Genomic DNA, 18,598 nt, shown 5'->3' on the forward strand with positions numbered 1-18,598 from the left:
TTGTACATTTTCGTCTTGCTGCATTCCCTGCAGGATATGATGGCTGAATTTTTTCATGATTTTTCTTCTCTTTTTTTTTTAATCATTGCGGTAAAATGCTTTTTCATCCTCAGCAAAGCTTTAGAATGTGAAATTTGTAGAATGTTGACAAAAACACTCCTAAAATGGACATTTTCAAGCATCAACTTTGTTTTTTTTTTTTAAAGTTTTCGTTTATTTTTCAGTGTAATCTCTGCTACTAGATGAAGTCAACAGGACTTCACTGCAAAATTTCCTAAATTTCCAACATTGGATGTTTTGTATATAAAATGTTAGACTGGTTATTGTTATTATTATTATTATTATTATTATTATTATTATTATTATTATTATTATTATTATTATTATTATTATTATTATTATTATTAAAGTATGTAACAAAAATGCACACAAAAAAACCACCATTAGTTAAATGGGTTTTTTTTTTTATGACTTTGCAACAATTCCTTATACTGTCCATGCATGTGGCAACAGTGGAAAGAAATGAAACCTTTGAAACAAGGGATGAAAAACACTTCCAGGAAAACCAAACGTGGTCCATGGTGCTTTTCATTGGAAAGAAAATCTAAGCCCATAAAGTTAGCAGTGGCAGAACCTCAGTTGACGATCCCAGAAAATAGCTAAATAGAAAAATCACTGGGCCAGTAGATCTATGAGTTGGAAACCAGAGAAAGGACACACCTTTAGTTGTAGCTCCTGCAATAGTTCTGTCTGCTGAGGGTAAGCAGAGTTTACTCTTTTTTTTTTTTTTTAGCTATTTGTTTTTATTTTTATCCCTACCAGCGGTATTCGTTTGTACATAGAAGAATTGCATTTTCCCAAACAAGTTCAGCATGGACAAATAACGAGAAATTGCTGATTTTATCCCGGTTCCAGTTACAGGTCAAATCCTGAAGGTGGCAGCACACGTTAGGGGGAAATGCTGAGAAAGTTTTCCAGAAAATGCTAAAGTTGGCATGAGACCTAAAGATAAACACAGATGCTGCAGGGATTTACCTTGCAATTTCCCCGACTCTTAACAACAACTGGGAAGTTCTGCCTATTCACATTTATGAGCTCGGCATCGATTTAGTGTGACTGCCAGTCAGAAAAAGGTTATTATACAACATCAAATCTTCATAGAGCAGGCCGTAGATATGGGGGGCAAGTAAATTGTTATTACGCCATCACAAACACCTGCCCCTGTCTTTTGTCGTGTTTTATTTCACGCCGAAGGAATTTATGGCCCCCCACATTTTTTTTTTATGATATACTTTCCCTCTAGCTACAAGCCCTCGGTAATGACCCCTGGATGAATTATGCTATTACCACAGTGGACGCAGGGTGTGATTTTGTGAATTATGTAATAGAGGATTCGGAACAATCATTTCCCACTTCACACGAAACACCCTCACAGACCGCAACACAGTTCTTTCCCCCTCTCTCCCCGTGAAGCCGTACCTCTCTCTCTGATTGGCCCTCGCAGAGGGGGCGTGCGCGTAAAAAAAAAAAAAAAAAAAAAAAACAAGCGCTCGGGCGTCTCTCATTGGTCGACGGCGGCGCCCATCAAAGCTGTTGCCTGGGCGATGCGCTTGCAGCTTGTCAACCTGCAACCGCACGATCCAGTTACTGTAGCCGCTTGCTGCAATGAAAACATCGTCGTTGGTGGGTGGATGTATGTCTGGGCCCGGTTCCGTCATTTTTTGCCCCCCAGAACCACTGACTGAGTGAGTAGTTTCTGTTATCTTATCCAGACGAGACTTGTCAGCTCTTTGCGGAGCGAGAATATTTTAAATACCAAAGCAAAAAAAAAAAAAAAAAAAAAAAAAAAAGGCAAAAGCTTGTGGTTTGTTTTGGGCTAATTTGTTGTAATGTATGTTTGAGGGAATCAGAATGGACACAAGTGGTTCTGTGAGAGCCCAATTAGAGCGCGACCAGGTTAGAAAGCTGCTAATGAGGCACTTCATATGAAGTTATCCTGACACCCACTGTCTGTTTGACTTGTTGGATTTGTTGCTCTGCATTAAAAACGAGGCTGCTACATTTATCCTGTGGGCAGTTGCTGCTAACACACATAACACCGCACAGGCTCCCACACACAATTTGCCCTGATGTTTAGCGCGTTGAGAATGATGGGAAGGCGTCGGGACGAGTCCGTGTGAAATACGAGTACTTGTTTTTCTTATATCTTCATCATTATGTTCCATTTGTGTTCCACGTTCGTGGAGCCTCCGAACAAATATGTTGTGACGTTGTTATACAGAGAGAAACACTCATCAGTTTGGCTCAATTTTAATGAGCACAGGTCCACTTCGGCGTATTAGGACGTTTACGGCGTCCTAATAGTGCCAACATTTTTACAACACTTTTTACAGTGCCTTTGCAAAACTATTCCCACCTTTTAATCTGTTAAATATTATGTTATTTTACAACTACTACTTCAATATATATATATATATATATATATATATATATATATATATATATATATATATATATATATATATATATATATATATATATACTGTATATATATTTAATTTTATGCGATGGACTGTCACAGTAGCACATATTTGTGAAATGGGAGGAAATTGCTGAGCTTTCAAAATATAATATATGCAAACAGCTGAATAGTGCGGCATGCATTTGTTTTTAGCCTCTTTTACTCAAAATAAGTCAGACAGGTTATGAAGGAAGCAGGGTTAGTATTGACAACAACATTTCAAAGAGCACCGTTCAGTCCAGAGAAGCAGTCACGGTAACTTTGGAAGAGCTGCACCAACACACAGCTCAGGTGAGGGATTCTGTTGACAGATCTTCAAAATATTCAAAAATTGACAAAGTTTTTCAAATGTAATTTAAAAAAAAAATCTCAGAACTTCAAAGAGTAGCTAGTAAAAAAAAAAAATTGACATTTGGATAGATTATTGTCAATAAATTAAGGAGAGCAGGTATTGCCAGTGCCTGGATCGATATATTACAAAAACAATAAAACCACCTGAAAATGATCAGAGTTGTTATTTAGAATAAAACCTCTGACATTCGAGAATAATGAGTTCATTTACATAAATGTTGATATAAATAGATAGCATTTATTGTCATTGAACAGAATTCAACGAAATTTCCATTGCAGCTCCCGTGCAAAAGGTCAAATATATACAGTATAAATAAGCAAACACCCAATAATAATAATAACAATATATACAACTAAATTAACTAAAGGCACTCAACCACACCAAAGAAGTAGCAGCAGGTCCAATTATGGCAAAGTACAGATAATGTGACAGTGCAAAGTGCAGAACAATATGGCCGTGTGGGGGTGGGGGATATGTATGTGTGACTGCGAGGTTATGATATGTGTGGGAGGGGGGGACGGCAGGGAGTAATGGCTCTGACGGCTGTGGGGAAGAAACTGTTTCTCAGTCTATTTGTTGTAGTCCATATATTCCTGTACCGCTTGCCTGATGGCAGCGGCACAAACAGTCTGTGGCCCGGGTGGCTGGAATCCATCGCTATGGATCCAGCTCTCTTCTTGACCCGGTCTGTGTAAATGGAGTCCAGGTCTGGGAGGGGGCATCCCACAATGCCTTGTGCTGTTCTCACCACCCGTGTCAGTTGTTTCCTCTCCAGTGCTGTGCAGCTACCATACCACGCAGTCATGTTGAGGCAGAGGATGCTCTCGATCATCGCCCTGTAAAAGTTCACGAGCAGCCGTGAGGAAAGTCCAGCCCGTCTCAGTTTCCTGAGGAAGAAGAGCCTTTGTTGTGCTTTCTTCACCAGGTGGGAGGTGTTTGTGTTCCAGGAGAGGTCAGAAGTGATGTGGAGGCCCAGGAACTTGATGTTGTCCACACGTTCCACCACTTCTCCATCTATGAGAAGGGGAGTGTGAGCTGTCCTCCTGGACCTTCTGTAATCCACAATGACCTCCTTGGTCTTCCCTGTGTTCAGCACCAAGTTGTTGGCTGAACACCACTGAGTGAGCTGCAGAATCTCCTCTCTGTAGTGGGTCTCGTTGTTGTCTGAAATGAGACCCACTACTGTTGTGTCGTCCGCGTACTTCACGACTGTGTTGGTGGGGTGGATGGCCACGCAGTCGTGTGTAAACAGGGTGAAGAGAGCTGGGCTGAGCACACAGCCCTGCGGCGTGCCTGTGTTGAGGACCAGTGGGGACGATGTTGAGCCACTTATTCTCACCACCTGAGGTCTGTTGGTGAGGAAGTCTCTGATCCAGTGGCACAGTGAAGCGGGCAGCCCCACCTCGAGTAGCTTCAGCTACTCGAGGTGGGGCTGCCCGCTTCACTAAATGTCAGTTCAGCTCCACTGTTGCTGAATAAGGAATATTAACTCTCCTTAAAAAGCAGACTTTAGTGATAGCTAGAAGTTCGCACAGTTTTGTTTTCGTCTTTCGTTTAAAAATTACACAGCGTCTGGTAGCACTGTGCACTTCTGCATGTTCAGCTTTAAACCAAACTATGTTTGTGTACAATTTCTGGTACATCATCAGTTAAATACGGTTGAGAGAAAACACAGAAAAAGCTAACTATACGCTTACCTAAATATGCCTTAATAATCCAAAAATAACTTTTTTTTTTTTTTTTAAAGTTTCTGGTGTTTATTTTTTACATTTTAACCATAATGTTTAAAGTGTGTGGGCGGGGTAACAACTGACTTTATCAATATAATCGCCCGCTAACCAATCAGAGGATACATTTAAACGACTTAAGTTTGAAACGTGGAATAGGACCAACTAAACAACAACAAATGCCGAAGTAGTTTTCTGCTTATATTAATTTCGAACAATAGATACATTCCTTTACTTATTAAATTATTGCTTCCAATTGGATATTAATGAGGATGTATGCAAATAATCATTTGCTGATTTATTTATTATCATTATAATTATTGTGGCACTTTTGGCACTCGATACACACCACATGTATAGGCTTTGCCGTCAATTTGACACATTCCCTCCATTACCACGCATGAGTCATTCTGTTTATACAGACAGAAATATAAGATCCAAGGTGATGCTCAGTGCCTTTCTGATCATATAAGCCTTCTGGATGTAAGGAAATGGCTTAAATCGGCTCTAAAACCAAAAGGTTGCATGCCAAGTGACACGATAACACACGACTGCAGGTGACTAAATGAAATGTGTGTGTGGGTGTGTGTGTGTGTGTGTGTGTTTTTATATCTCCTTCTTTAAAATTGGCAACATTTGCTGTCAGTTCACCCTCATCGATGCTTCGCTGGCTGAGTGAGATAAGACCACACAGCAATATTTAGCGATCAGGGAGACAGAGTTTATTTTTGGTGCCGAGGTTTTTGCATAGTGATGAGCGGCCCCAGTGCCCACAGCACCGTAGGAGACTGGGAGTGTGAGTAGGCAATGGTTAAGTCCTTGAGCTCTTCGGCAAGGGGAAGATGAATTGGGGAAAGTGGTATCTGGAGCCTTATCTGATTCAATAAGCCTAAAAAGAGTGCATGGATACCAGAGGAGGAGCTTTAATCACGTTAAGGATGTGTGTGTTTCTGTTTCTTTCTGCTGAAAAGGTAGGGACAGTAGAAGAAGTCTGATGGCACATCTAAAGCTCAAAATTTCCCTATTGTATTCATAAATCTCTTGTCGGCTTTTGGTACGTACGCAATATTTAGAGTTCCCCACAGTCAGTGTTGCGTAGTGTCTTCAGTTGCTCCGAAGCTGTGTTATTTATGCTAATATTCCTAATAATATAATCAGTTATAGCCTAACGGGTAATACCTAAGACTTAAGTTATGAGGCAGAATGTTCGTGGTATAAACTGGGAGCGAGGAAATTGAATAATTAGGGCATTTTACAGGCGAGGGAGGTCTTTTAAAAGAGGATTATAAATGGTGGGATCCACTGGTTTTGGGACTGTGATTTAAAGCCTTCGCTGTGCTCATTTAGATCCTTCTTTATGCCCATCTTCTCACCAGACTTCAGCCTGTTCATACTGAACTGTATGAAGAGTTCACTTAATTTCTGATAAAGATACGATAACCAGCAGTAAAAGCACCATGTGGTTTGGATGGGTAGTTTCTCATTTAAGATAGCCAACAATTCCTAGATATCATACAGCAGGTATTTATTATAAAATCCATTGGTCTGAATGGTGACGTCTCTGCATTGGGGAGTCTTATATGCAAGCATTAAAGGAAGTGTGAGAAATAACACGTCAGTTATAAACAAGGTTTTTCCACTGAGAGTTTACGATCTGATTATTTCACTAGTAGTTTTTCGTTAATACGAAGGAATTATTTACCTAAAACAAACTCCGGTAGCTTGCTGAAAAGTTACTTGTTGGTTAGTTTTGTCTTATTTCAAGTGTACTGAGGTAGAACCAAAAATAATTGGTAAGATTTTGTGTTTTTCCAGTGTAGAAAATCTGTTATATAATAGCGTTACCTCTATAACAGAGATAGGGGGCACTTTGCTAGTTTTTCCATCCATCCATCCATCCATCCATCCATCCATCCATCCATCCATCCATCCATCCATCCATCCATCCATCCATCCATCCATCCCTCCCTCCCTCCATCCATCCATCCATCCATCCATCCATCCATCCATTTTCTGTTCACCCTTTGTCCCTAATGGGGTCGGGAGGGTTGCCGGTGCCTATCTCCAGCTACATTCCGGGCGAGAGGCGGGGTACACCCTGGACAGGTCGCCAGTCTGTCGCAGGGCAAGTTTTTGCACCATGACTCCAAATGTAACCTTTTTTTTTTTTTTTTGAGTGAACCAGGGGTTAGGAGTAGTGCTGAGTTACTCTACCCTTAGTTCAGTTGAACAGATTTTTTTCTGGCATTTCATTTTAAGGATTTTAAACATTAGGAACGGTATGATGGTGAATTTAAGCAGCTTTGAAAACTGCGAACTGTAGTGTGCATTGATGCTACTAACTGCCCCACGCCTACTGTAGATAGTAGTTAATGTCATGATTTTGTCAAGACGATGGTTTAAACAATTTTCCCTAGTAATATTGTCTGCTGCCATTAGAGCTGTTTACGCTGTTTTAATTTGGTGCTTTTCTGCAGGTGAAGACGAGAAGGCATGAGGCCCATGTTATGGATTACAGCAGATGTGGCCGTCTGTGGGGCCGCCAGCTGGCCGCCGCATGCCGTCTTGTAGCCAGGGCCCCCGTGCCTGAGCTCCGTGCACCTCACACATCATACCTTTGACTTCATGAAGATTCCTGACATCTGTGATGTAATGAATAAATTTGAAGTCCTTGGGATTGTGGGTGAAGGTAAGGATGACTATTTGTTTTTATTTGATCTGTTAAAAACAGTGAGTACAAACCAGAAATGCTCTTATCAGGCTTTTTTTCTTTTTTTCTTTCTGGCTCATACCAATTTCAGGTTCTTCTTTGACGTCTGACATGCTAGATTTGACTTTTTTTTTTTTTAGCAGTCTTTTTAAATTAATAAGAAAAAAAGAAATTCAAGATTATCCCAGTTTATACATAAAAACACTTGTCCTTTATTCCTATCTATATTTTTTTATTTTATGCTTTTAGACTGAATTTGGTGGGAGTTCTAAGTTTTGATAGACTTCAGAATTAGAGGGAAAAATTTTTTCGATTTTGCAAAATAAGTCATACTTCTTGAATTTGTCACATGCTGCCACATTACAACCACGATTAACCTCCAGATACTCTGCATCTAATCTGAGTCTGAGCTGTCTTTGCAAAGAACGTTCAAAATATCCTTTAGATGCGCAAAACACAAGTAATATTGACATACATAATTTTCCTTCTACTTACCAATATAATATATTATCTATAATATAAAATCTTAATAAAATACAAATTATTTGGTTTTTAACCTGAATAAAATATGAAAATGTTTATTGGGCACTCCAATTGCTTAATTTATTTCAATTATTGAACTAGATGTCTACAAAGAAGTTTAATAGAATTGCGTCTCTCACAGTGTTGGAGTAGCTGTTTGACTTTAGTTCTGATTTGTTCTTTTTTGTAGACAATTGCGCTAATTGTTTTTGGTTGAGGCGTTTTCACAATTAATCCCTTCTACTTTCGGACGCTGCGCGGCGGTTGCTTTATCACTTTGTTGGTGCGTAACCGTAGCAACAAGGTAGCGTTTTCTCACGACCAGGAGTACCTGATTAGCATCTCAAAAGCCAAAATAAAACCTGAACTGCGACCCCCAAATCCCAGAGGAGATGGAGAGGAGGCTTCGTGGACGCGGGGGCAAAACCAGGGAGGAGAGGCAGAAGAAGGAAGTTCAATCCGTCTCTTTCATCGATCATAATGGGCCGCGATCAGAACCCTGACCCAGCCTCTCTCTGCCCAGCATCCTAACCACACCAACCAGATGTTCAAAGAGGGACAGCAAAAGCAAACCAGGTGGATTATCAGAGCTCGCCAAATACTCACGGTGTCACCCAGGATATGTTACAGTGGAACATCGTTTCTGCTGCCAGGAAGTTGAGCTGTAAGCATGTTATGCTAGTCATGATGCAGCAACAGTCTTCAGTCAGAGGCCTCTTCTGATTCACTGCAAGTCTAACTGCTACTGGAGATTCCTCCTGCCCACAGAGTCACCATCCACGACGACTCTGTGAAGATTCTTGCATAAAATGAGTTATGACACCATTTAACTTCATTTTGTTTAAATAATATTATTTTTTAATGCTTTTTGAATACCGATCTACATAAAAGAATAGCATATAGTCAAAAAGATTGCAATTTGACATTAAGCACAATTCATTTGTACTACTCGACCTGTCACAGTAACAAATGTTGCTGGACGATAAATCGTCCCAGAAGCTATCACGGCAAATGATAATATTGTTGTTTTGAGCCCGTTATCAAGTGATATAATGCTAACGCCTTAATAATCAAGAACACATTCTCAAAGATCAGTACACCTCAAATTCTAATGAGCATTTAACACTGGAAGACATTTCAAATATCCACAATAAATAAACAAAAACAACAGAAACAGCAAATAACATAAATTACGAATTCTCTGCAAACAGAATTGTCCTTCAGACTAAAAAGACCAAAGCAGCACACTTTAATTATCCGGTTCTTGGTAGTAGAATAAAGAGAGAAACAATAAGTCATGCAAATGGAAATCATCGAGCTCGTTTTCGTCTGTCATGCGATTGATTGATTTGTTGCTTGTTGCGAGAGGCCATGTAGCAGGTTTACTCGGTTGCTTTACATTACAGTGAGTTTTGTATAAAACACGCATGCCGCATTTCCCAAGTGTCGTCAGCTTCAAGTGAACCACGGTGGGTCCGAGAGTTCGGCCCCTCAGAAAAGCTCCCTCTGGCTCGTCTTTTGCCTCGAGCGGCTCGCTCAGTGTAAAGTTGCAGCAGCTCTGAAGCGAGGCCACCCACTTGTCCCAGTTTTCACGCTCCTACACTGACATTTAGAATGTGCGTGTAGCGTGCCGCTAGAGGACACGGGGAAACTTTTGTGTTAGGGATTTAAAAAGCTGAGTGCCTCTCCAGTGATGAGTCGCTCTGGAAGGAAGGAACCCTGCGCTTTTAGGGCCACATTAAAATATAAAGCGGTACGAGTTTGTCTGTCTCACATCAACTTCAGCCTCTGCCTTCGCGCTCGTGGTCCAAACGTGTTCCTCTCAGTTCAGCGCTATCGATTTTGTCCTCCATTGATCGGGGGTCCAGTCAATTTTGCTAATGACTTAGGGCTAAGTGCTTTATGTAGGTTCACCCCAGCAATTAAAAGCTCTCTTATGTAACTATCTCCTCTATTTGTTTTTTTTTTTTGTATTTTTTTTTAAAGAAGAAGGTTGTTATTAGGAAATACATTGCTGGGGTTAGTGTCTTTTAGCACACAAGCTAAAACTATGCTTTTGTCGTTTTGTTTTTTTTTGCTTAGTGTTTGGTGCGAGGTTACAATTCCTCACAAATGTGTTCACAACTCCTTGAACTTTTCTCCTTGCAGGCACAAACTTCACAGTTTTCCTTAGAGAGAATTTTGTTACAAAATATAATCTGAGGAATTTGTCATGCATTTGTATTCCCAGAGAAATAACGCTGTGGTGCTGTGGGGGGATTCTTTTCTTCAGTTTCGATTGAGCAGTGACAATGTAATCCATCTGAATGAAAAGTATTATTTTTTTTGTCTTTTTTCTCCATCTTATCTGACTGACTTTGAGCCATTTTGCAAAACAGAATGGGTAGAAATTGACAAAAGTGAATTTTAGAGATGATATTAATGCATTTGAGACTTATGTTAGTAAAACACTTTCAAAGCTATGCTACTTAACAAATCAGTCCCAATAAAACACATTTAATTTTGTGGCTACTATGTGAAACTTACAACTTAAACATACAGGGACAAAAATGCTAGAGCAAGATATTGTATTGCAGTTTATCCCATTTTACATTATCAATTAAACATTTTTTATCAAAAAAAAAGAAAAATTGGGGGGATAAACTTGAACATAAGAATTTACATCAAAAGAAAACTATCCCATTGATAAAATGTTTCTTTGATGCATTTGATTTAAATTCATGAGCACTAAATATTCAGCGATTGATCACAAATGAACAAATAGAAACTTCTATGCACCACAAATCTGGAACAAGTCATGAAACAGCCGAATCACTGAGTTCCTTTAAGTCTAGACTAAAAACAACGCAGATGTTTAGAGTTGCATTTGTGCCACAATAAATGAAACACTAACCAACAATTTGATGTGTAAATTACGACACTTGGGGGGGGGGTAAAAATTTGATGTTTCGATTGTTGATTTTTCTGTGCTTTTATGATGTAAAACACGTCGAGCTGCCTTGTTGCTGAAATGTGCAACACAAATAAACTGGATTGATTGATTGATAGAAGCAACAAAAATATTTGTGGCATCAACAAGCCCGGGTTTTGTCCTCGGCATGTTAAGGTTGTCGGTGTTCCGCCGTTTTAGATTTGCAACCCGTTGGTCTGGATGCATTTACCGCATGTCAGAGCGGCTTCCTGCTGAGACAGACGACCAGCCGACAAACTGGAGAAGGAGCACAGAGCAGTTTGTCGTGTGCCTGTTCAGCCCAAGTCTGGTGTCCCCCAGGGGACACACGTTTGGGACTGCCAGGGTCCATAACAGCAGAACCACACCAGCTCACCAACACTCCTATTACTGAACAACCTGATGTTTTTACAGGTTAAAGATGTTCTTAATTAATTCACATTAAGGTGTAAGAAGTATGACAGAAAAAAAAAAAAGATTTAAAATACTTTGTTGTTTTTGGGCACTTGCTTCACTACCTTGACCAATGCAATAGAAGTTACATATATGCACTTCTAATTGTTTTTATCAGGTTGAGGATGTTACCGCCCGCTCAGTTAATCCGAATGCATGACTGGGTGTTCGTAGAAATAGCTGTGATAAGTTATTATTAACACGGTTTGCTTTTGTTTTAGGTGCTTACGGTGTTGTTCTGAAGTGCAGACAAAAGGTAAGATCAAAACTTTTATTGCATTTCTGTCCTTTATATTATACGCATAAAAAATGGTTTCAGAATGATAGCTTAATTATTACTTTAGAACGGATGTCCCAATCTGGACTTTTGGCACATTATACCTTGATACCTTGTATATGCTACAAAATAACCTGTATTACATGCTTAGTACTTGTACTAAGCATGTAATACTTAGTACTACATGCTTTCAGCAGTTTCCTCCCGGTAATCCGAATCAGATTAAGTAAGATTAATCTGAAAAGTAATCTTACTTTTCAGATTAAGGATTTTGTAGATCTTTTTCTTTACAGGAACTGATATTTTCTCAAATGTAACATACCAAAATAAGGTTAACGAAGCTAAGAAAGCTGCTATAACATCTCATAGTGTGTCACCTGAAACGCTCCCATTTTAATCATTCATTCCAAACCATATATTTGACTCTACACATTAGGTTACATGCATCTTCATGTAAATAAAGTGACAGTTTTGAGGTTATTTAAAGCTTTCAGCATTTCACAATGTCTCGTTTCAGATTTATTGGTTTGTTGAAAGGGAGCCGTCCTAACAGTTTACACATGCTCTCTGAATGATTCGGGGGTTCGATCTGGTCTTTAGTCACATTTTATTGAAGCACACTGACCGCTAACCTTAGCACATTTGGTTTTTGTTCTAATACTATTCATTGATAATGTGTTTCATGAAATATTTCAGAGCTGTTGCAGTTACTGTTGTGCACACAATACTTTGTTTTCCTGATTCATAAACGTAGCCCTTTTTATTGAACATCATAAATGTTAAGAATAGTGTTTCGGCTGCTGTCTGTGCAGTTCTCCTGGGACAGCTCTGCTGTTGTTAGCTCCTTAGTAAGGAAAGTAGCTAGTAGCTGGCCTAAAAGTCACCACAGGTTGCTTGATGACCTCATCACCTAATTTGCATAATTCACAGTTTCCCTGAAATTGTAACAGACGTCGTGGGAGAGATGAATAATAATAATAATAATTGCGTGACAATAAGGGAGCAAAAACTCAAATTTATTTTCTTATCTACAAATGAACTTTCTTTTAGTTGATCGCCGATCCATCCATCCTCAAGTAATCAGTCCATCACTTACTTGAGTCAATTTTGTTTATTTTTTTGTACATGGTTTTCTATTTTTAGTATTCTTTGTCAGCTTTCCAATGGGGTGTTTTTGCTTTCTTTTTAAACCTATGACCATAGTAGGGATTGACAACTATGTATACTCTTTTGTGGACCATCTACATTACAGTAAGTCGTAAGTCGACCAAAAGGAGACGAAAGAAATGTAGTGATTTATTTTAGAAAAAAAATATTGCACATTTTCACCCTGCTCTTCGCTGATACCCGATCTAGAAAGTTTTTATATATCGGGACCGATACAGATATTAACATCGTATCGGTGCATCTCTAGTTATGTAAGATGAGGAATGTTTTGAGTGAGGCATTTAGAGGGTTCTCTGACCTGACACCATTAGTCATTTTGTAGGAAAGTACCAAGAGGCTTCTGAACGCTCGAATACTGGTTGTAATCATTTTTGCATGAAATGGAGCTTCGCTGCGAAACCGTGTCTTTTAATTTCCTCCTTCTGTTTTCGTTTCTGCCAAAATGGCTCCCGGTTCGTCTTGTTGCTGTTTATTTTGTTTTCGTGTCCCCGTTTTTCAAGAAGCGGGGACACATCTACTGCTGCATAAAAGAAAATAGGAAGCCCATGAAAAGTAAGGCAGCCCACACTGCAGTAACAGCCCTTGTCATCTTAGCTCGTTTAAAGGAAGATGCCGTGGCAGAAATTGACAGCAATCCAATATGAGTGAGAGAAATTGCCTCCTACTTACAGAAATCTGCAAAAAAAAAAAGAAAGAGGAGACAAAACATTTTCTTAACCTCCTTATTCAGAGTTCTTGATGGTTTTGTTCTCGCTCTGCAAACTGTTCGTTTGCCCTCATTACATTGTGGAATCAGCTTTATCACTCAGTGCCGCCGCATTTTTCAATGCCAGGGAGTTGAGCTAAACCTAAGGAATGTAACACTTGTTTTTCAGCAAGCATTGTGAAACGATTAAGGAGAATTTGGGGGTATGGGGGGAGGGGGTGTAAAAAAAAAAAAGGACAGTGCCGGGGCAGCACAGCCAGTAATTACTGGGCTTTATTATTCAAATTGATTGATCACTCAGCCAGGCAGCTGCAAATGCCAATGTCTCCATTTTAAACAACAGGACGCACATCAATAGACCTCATTTCGGTTCACACAGCAGATGGAGTCTGCTTTCTGCCGCGCTTCCTTTGTTGTGTTTACTTGGGCAAAAATCCATCACCGGCGATCGTGACGGAACTGTTCAAAATGTTAGAACCGAGTAAAGGCCCCGTCTGCTTGATAGAAAGATAATTTCTCCACTAAGTTCTGCCCTTCTTCGTCACGTCTTCTGTGTTTTATGGGGTGTGTAAAAATACACCGCCTCGTATATATGTGACGCGCGAAAAGCATGCGGCTGAATTATCTGGCCGCCGATCAATATGGACCGATGCCATCTGGAAAATCTTTGCATTGTTTGTGTGAATGAACTGCCACGTCTTTCTCAGAGCTAACGCACAGATCCGGCCTGCACAATTACGCGCGCACAAAAAGCGCCGCAGAAATAGCACGCACGCTTTCAACACATCCAGTCAGCTGACGGTTAGCATTGCAAGCACAACACGCGGGCCCACAGAGGAGGGTTCACGATGCTGCGACTCTGGAGAAGTGAGTTCACTGCACGAGTCTGCAGCTGCTCGTTCTAACGGAATCCATCCGCTCGCCTAATCACGATGATTAGATGCAAAGAATGCGCGGATTTCGACGTAGAAGGGAAGCGATTACTCCCAACACGTACTTTCAGCAGTTTCCTCCCGGTAATCCGAATCTATTTGCGGACGCCGCATCTGCTGCACGGGATGCGTGCATGAAGAGAGGAGGCAGCTGGGGCGATTATGGCGTGAAGATGGGAACAGAACGAGGGGGCTGATGCCACAGCGCGGAGGGTTCAGGTGTAATCTTTTGATTGTCGCCGATGCTCCATAGTCTGGGCATGCTGAAGGTGACCAGGTCCAACACACATAATCAGATTTTCACACAAAGAACTCGGCTGAAAAAAGATGGAGGGGAAAAATAGTGCAATAGATAAACATTGCAACGACAATGTTTGTTGCGATTCATAAAAACAAACGTCTTGCTCTCTCCCTGCTTCCAGTACTCTCTTGATTTTCAGCGTTTTAGGTAAATCTGTGTCATATTTTGGGATGATATTGACATGAACAGTGAGAGTTAATAAATATATATGTACTTACATAAGTGAAGTTATTGCATTTATAGCTGTTCTTTTAAATATTAATGTTGCGCATACATACTACGATGATGATATATATTTGTGATTCGTATTGCTGTCTGACCAAAAAACACAAAACGATCAAATTCTAAAGCCTTGATCTGCTGATATATATTTTAGCAAAACCTTTTTAAAGCACTAAAACGTTGTCATTTTCCTAAAAGTAAGTAGTTTTGTTTGCCAAAACTGATTTTGAAAAAAAAAGAGTAAAACAATGAAATAAAAAAATGACCGCCTTTTTTTTTGTGCCAAAGATGATTTAGGTAAAAAAAAAATTGGCACAAAATGACTTAAGCCATTATTTTAGGAAGGTGACAATATAGGAGAATCAAAAGAACTGCATTTAACATTTTTTATGATCTTCCTGTCTTTTTGTATACTAGAAGCAGACCAGATGTGTCATTGAGAGAGCAGTAGCTGTAAAAAAAAAAAAAAAGATGTTGGAGGGTTTAAAGAGAAAGAAGTATAGAGAGAATACAAGGCAACACCCTAGACGTCTGCTTCTACACCTGCAGAAAGAGAGAGAGAAAAAAAAGAAAAACAGAGCAGTCCAGGATTTCTAAATGGCAACTAATATTTCTAAATCTAGTGTGTTGCATAACCGGCAAAGAAGCTGGAAGCTTTAAATGCTAAAAAAAAAAGGCAAATGTGCAATCTGTTTAGCCTTCCTGTTATCTGCTGAAGACTCACTAGCAAACAGCCAACTTTAAATCTTTAATCTTTGTCACACGCTAAAGTATCAGTACACCCTGATTAGTAAAATGTCTGTTTTGGGTTGAGTTTCTAACAGTCAATCTGAGAATAGCGTTCTCTGTGCATCTCCATACTTTGATATGTGGTTATCTCATTATTTAATATAAGTGAGGGCAAAATGTGTATAAACCTACGCTTTAACTAAAGCTTTGTTGTCTTATTGCACGGCCCATTTCTTAATGTTTTCTTGAGAATATGCTGGGAGATTTCAGAATCTGTCCTTCTTCCGATTTATGTTCACCAAAAAGAAACTCGACCTTTTAAAATGACAGTATTTCGCCAATTCACAATCGATTTTTAGGGATTGTTTCTCTACATTCTGTGTTTTTCAGTGCTACCCACACATTTATTCAGTCTTCCACCATGGCGGACGCACAGAATTAGTCAATATAAAGGACAGAAGATTTTATTTGCATTGTGACTTTACAGACGGCAACGCACGTTATTCTTGGACCGCTCTGTGTTGCTTGAATTTCCTTATTCTGTATGTTTTTTTTTTTATTTTTTGCTCTAAATATTTCAGGAATGATTCTAGAACCTTTGCATGCCTGCTGAAGATCAGCAAATATATTTTTTTGGGAAGTCTTTTGAAATTGTGTTTTTGTTGTGTGATGATGATTCACACCCAGAAACGTTTGACCTGGAGGTCAGACTTTGGTAGCTCTTTATTCCTTCAATGAAACATGGCGCCCACTCACACCCGACTGCCGTTAAATTGGTTTTTAAAACTTAAATGTAGTTTCAAGCTCAAACTAGTTACTAATCGCGGAGGTTTGGATACTTTTGTCATGATAATATAACAATAAAAATTTGTTATAGTAGAGTTTGGTACACCTTTATCCACAACAACAAAAAATAAAGACTCTTTTTATAGTTGGGTGAGAGTTGATCTGTACATATAATGATTTACATTGAACAAATTTGAGTTCTAAGATGCTCTACCTGCTTTGACCTCCGTATACAGAGTAATTAGAGTTTACATCCTTTGAACATGTTCACGTTTTGTCATGCTGCAACACAAAACTCGGTTGTGTTTTATGAGGATTTTATGTGGCAGACATAAAAGTAGTGCATAATGGTGAAGTGGAAAGAGAAGGCTACACAATTTCAAAAAGATTTACTCACCAAAATGAGAGCCATGAATTAAAATGAAGCTCCCGTGATGAGTCAGTACCTTCCAGAAACGTCCTTACCTCGAACTACATCTGTGATTCTTTTTGGGCGGATGGGACCAGTTTTTCTTTTTTCTTTTTTGGCTGTTCTTGGTGAAGAGTGTCTCTTTTTCATTACTTTCCTGGATTTAACTTTGACTGGGCCATTCGTGGCATTAAAATTAGCCAAGTGCCTCAAAGCATTTTTTAAGGAGTTACTGTTCATGATTAACGAACTTGGAAACAACATACTGAACTTGTATGTAGAAAGACAGTAAAATCAATAGGTGTTTTGTGTAAAGTTTATTATTTTATGAACTGGTCTTGCATGTTGACATTATATGACAGCTTAATACATCCACATTTAATATATTGAAACAATGTCTGGAGTGCTACATGTCAATAACATCTCCATACGAGGTACAAGATTCTGCTAATTCAGAAGAAATTTTTAAGAATAATGACTTTTCCAAACAGACTGTCTTCATCTGCTCCTCTTTTTCTTAATCAAACATAAGGTTTTGATTATATTTAATGTGAACATTTATTGTAGATTTATTTTTATGTACAAGTATGTACATCTAGCTTCAGATTTGCCAATAGTTTTTCAAATCTTTTTCGCTAAATATTCTGATCTTTACCCTTTTTCAACAAGACGCCGTCATGACTCTCACTTACGCAGAACAGCAATTAAGCAAAATGCACTTCAGCATAGATGGGCTTATCGGATACATACACTGAAATGTGTATTCTGAAAGTGACACAAGTATGAAAAAAATTTGAGTATGAATACTTTTCCAAAGCGCTGAATTAGTGACTAATGTTTTTAGACCATTTCAGCCACTCAACCATTCCATCTATCCTACTGCAGAATGCATTTAAATATGGAGTTAAATTCTTTATGTGGCAGTGCTGAAAGTGTTACTTTGCACACCAATGAGATCTAGTCTCTTCTCACCAGAGTAAATTTTATGACAACTCTTTGGTACAGAAAGTACCCGGATTAAAAGTGCAGCATCCTGCTAAAGTACGTCAGATCGGGTCGAGCGCACTGGAACACGAAGAAGCTTTTGTTTTACTCCTCATCTTTAATTGATGTTTTTGTCAATGTAAATTATGGATACCAACAAAGAGGATCCAGCATTTCATTTGTGACACAATATGCTGTGAACTCGGTGTTTTATGGAGACGTTCCGGTAGGAAATGAGACGCTGCTAGATTCAGACATTGAGACTGTTGTTGCTAAGCATGGTTTCCAACAGAAATGCCGACATGCAACAGGAACGCGCACACACACTGAAATCTCGCTGTGTTGCGGCATCCTGAGCGAAGAGCTGGCATACCCCCAAAGAAAATAATCTTGCCTTCGAAACATTGTCTCATGACTTTTTGTGCTTCCTCAAATTTCATTTTTAAACTTCTGATGCTGAAAACTGCTACCTTTGAGTGTTCAACCCCTTGTGACAACTTACTCACCAAAGGTTGTTGTTGTTGCGTTAAGGAATGGGATGTTCAGTGGTGGAGAAAGTACTCAAAAAATGTACTTAAGTAAAAGTACAAATACACAGGCAAAAATGTACTCAAGTAAAAGTCAAAGTACCACATTAACATTTTACTTAAGTAAAAGTAAAAAAGTACTGGCTTTTAAAAATACTTAAGTATTAAAAGTAAAAGTACTTGCTGAATACATAACCTAATCGCTAATATCATTAAGTGTGCCGATACTATTTAATTTGAATACATCATAAATGTGCCATTTTAATAAACAATGTCACAGATTAAACATGTTCTTATTGTGTTTATTCTCTGTAAGAGTTTAG

General features: G+C 39.1%; 1 protein-coding gene and 1 long non-coding RNA gene across 2 annotated transcripts in view; both read left to right on the forward strand.

The window, feature by feature from the left end:
* Nucleotides 1-1,620: 1,620 nt before the first annotated feature.
* On the forward strand, nucleotides 1,621-11,495 carry LOC111609736. Its single transcript, XR_002753293.1, has 3 exons — nucleotides 1,621-1,745; nucleotides 7,078-7,289; nucleotides 11,457-11,495. It is a non-coding gene; the product is annotated as an uncharacterized LOC111609736 (long non-coding RNA).
* A 3,064-nt stretch (nucleotides 11,496-14,559) lies between these two features.
* The window catches only part of cdkl5 (cyclin dependent kinase like 5), a 42,944-nt gene continuing 38,905 nt past the window's right edge, over nucleotides 14,560-18,598 (forward strand). Inside the window, exon 1 of the mRNA XM_023339809.1 lies at nucleotides 14,560-14,586. Within this exon, the coding sequence (XP_023195577.1) occupies nucleotides 14,560-14,586 (27 nt within the window). The remainder of the gene's footprint in view (nucleotides 14,587-18,598) is intronic.

The sequence above is a fragment of the Xiphophorus maculatus genome, chromosome 9 (genome assembly GCF_002775205.1).
Source record: "Xiphophorus maculatus strain JP 163 A chromosome 9, X_maculatus-5.0-male, whole genome shotgun sequence".
Classification (NCBI taxonomy): domain Eukaryota; kingdom Metazoa; phylum Chordata; class Actinopteri; order Cyprinodontiformes; family Poeciliidae; genus Xiphophorus; species Xiphophorus maculatus.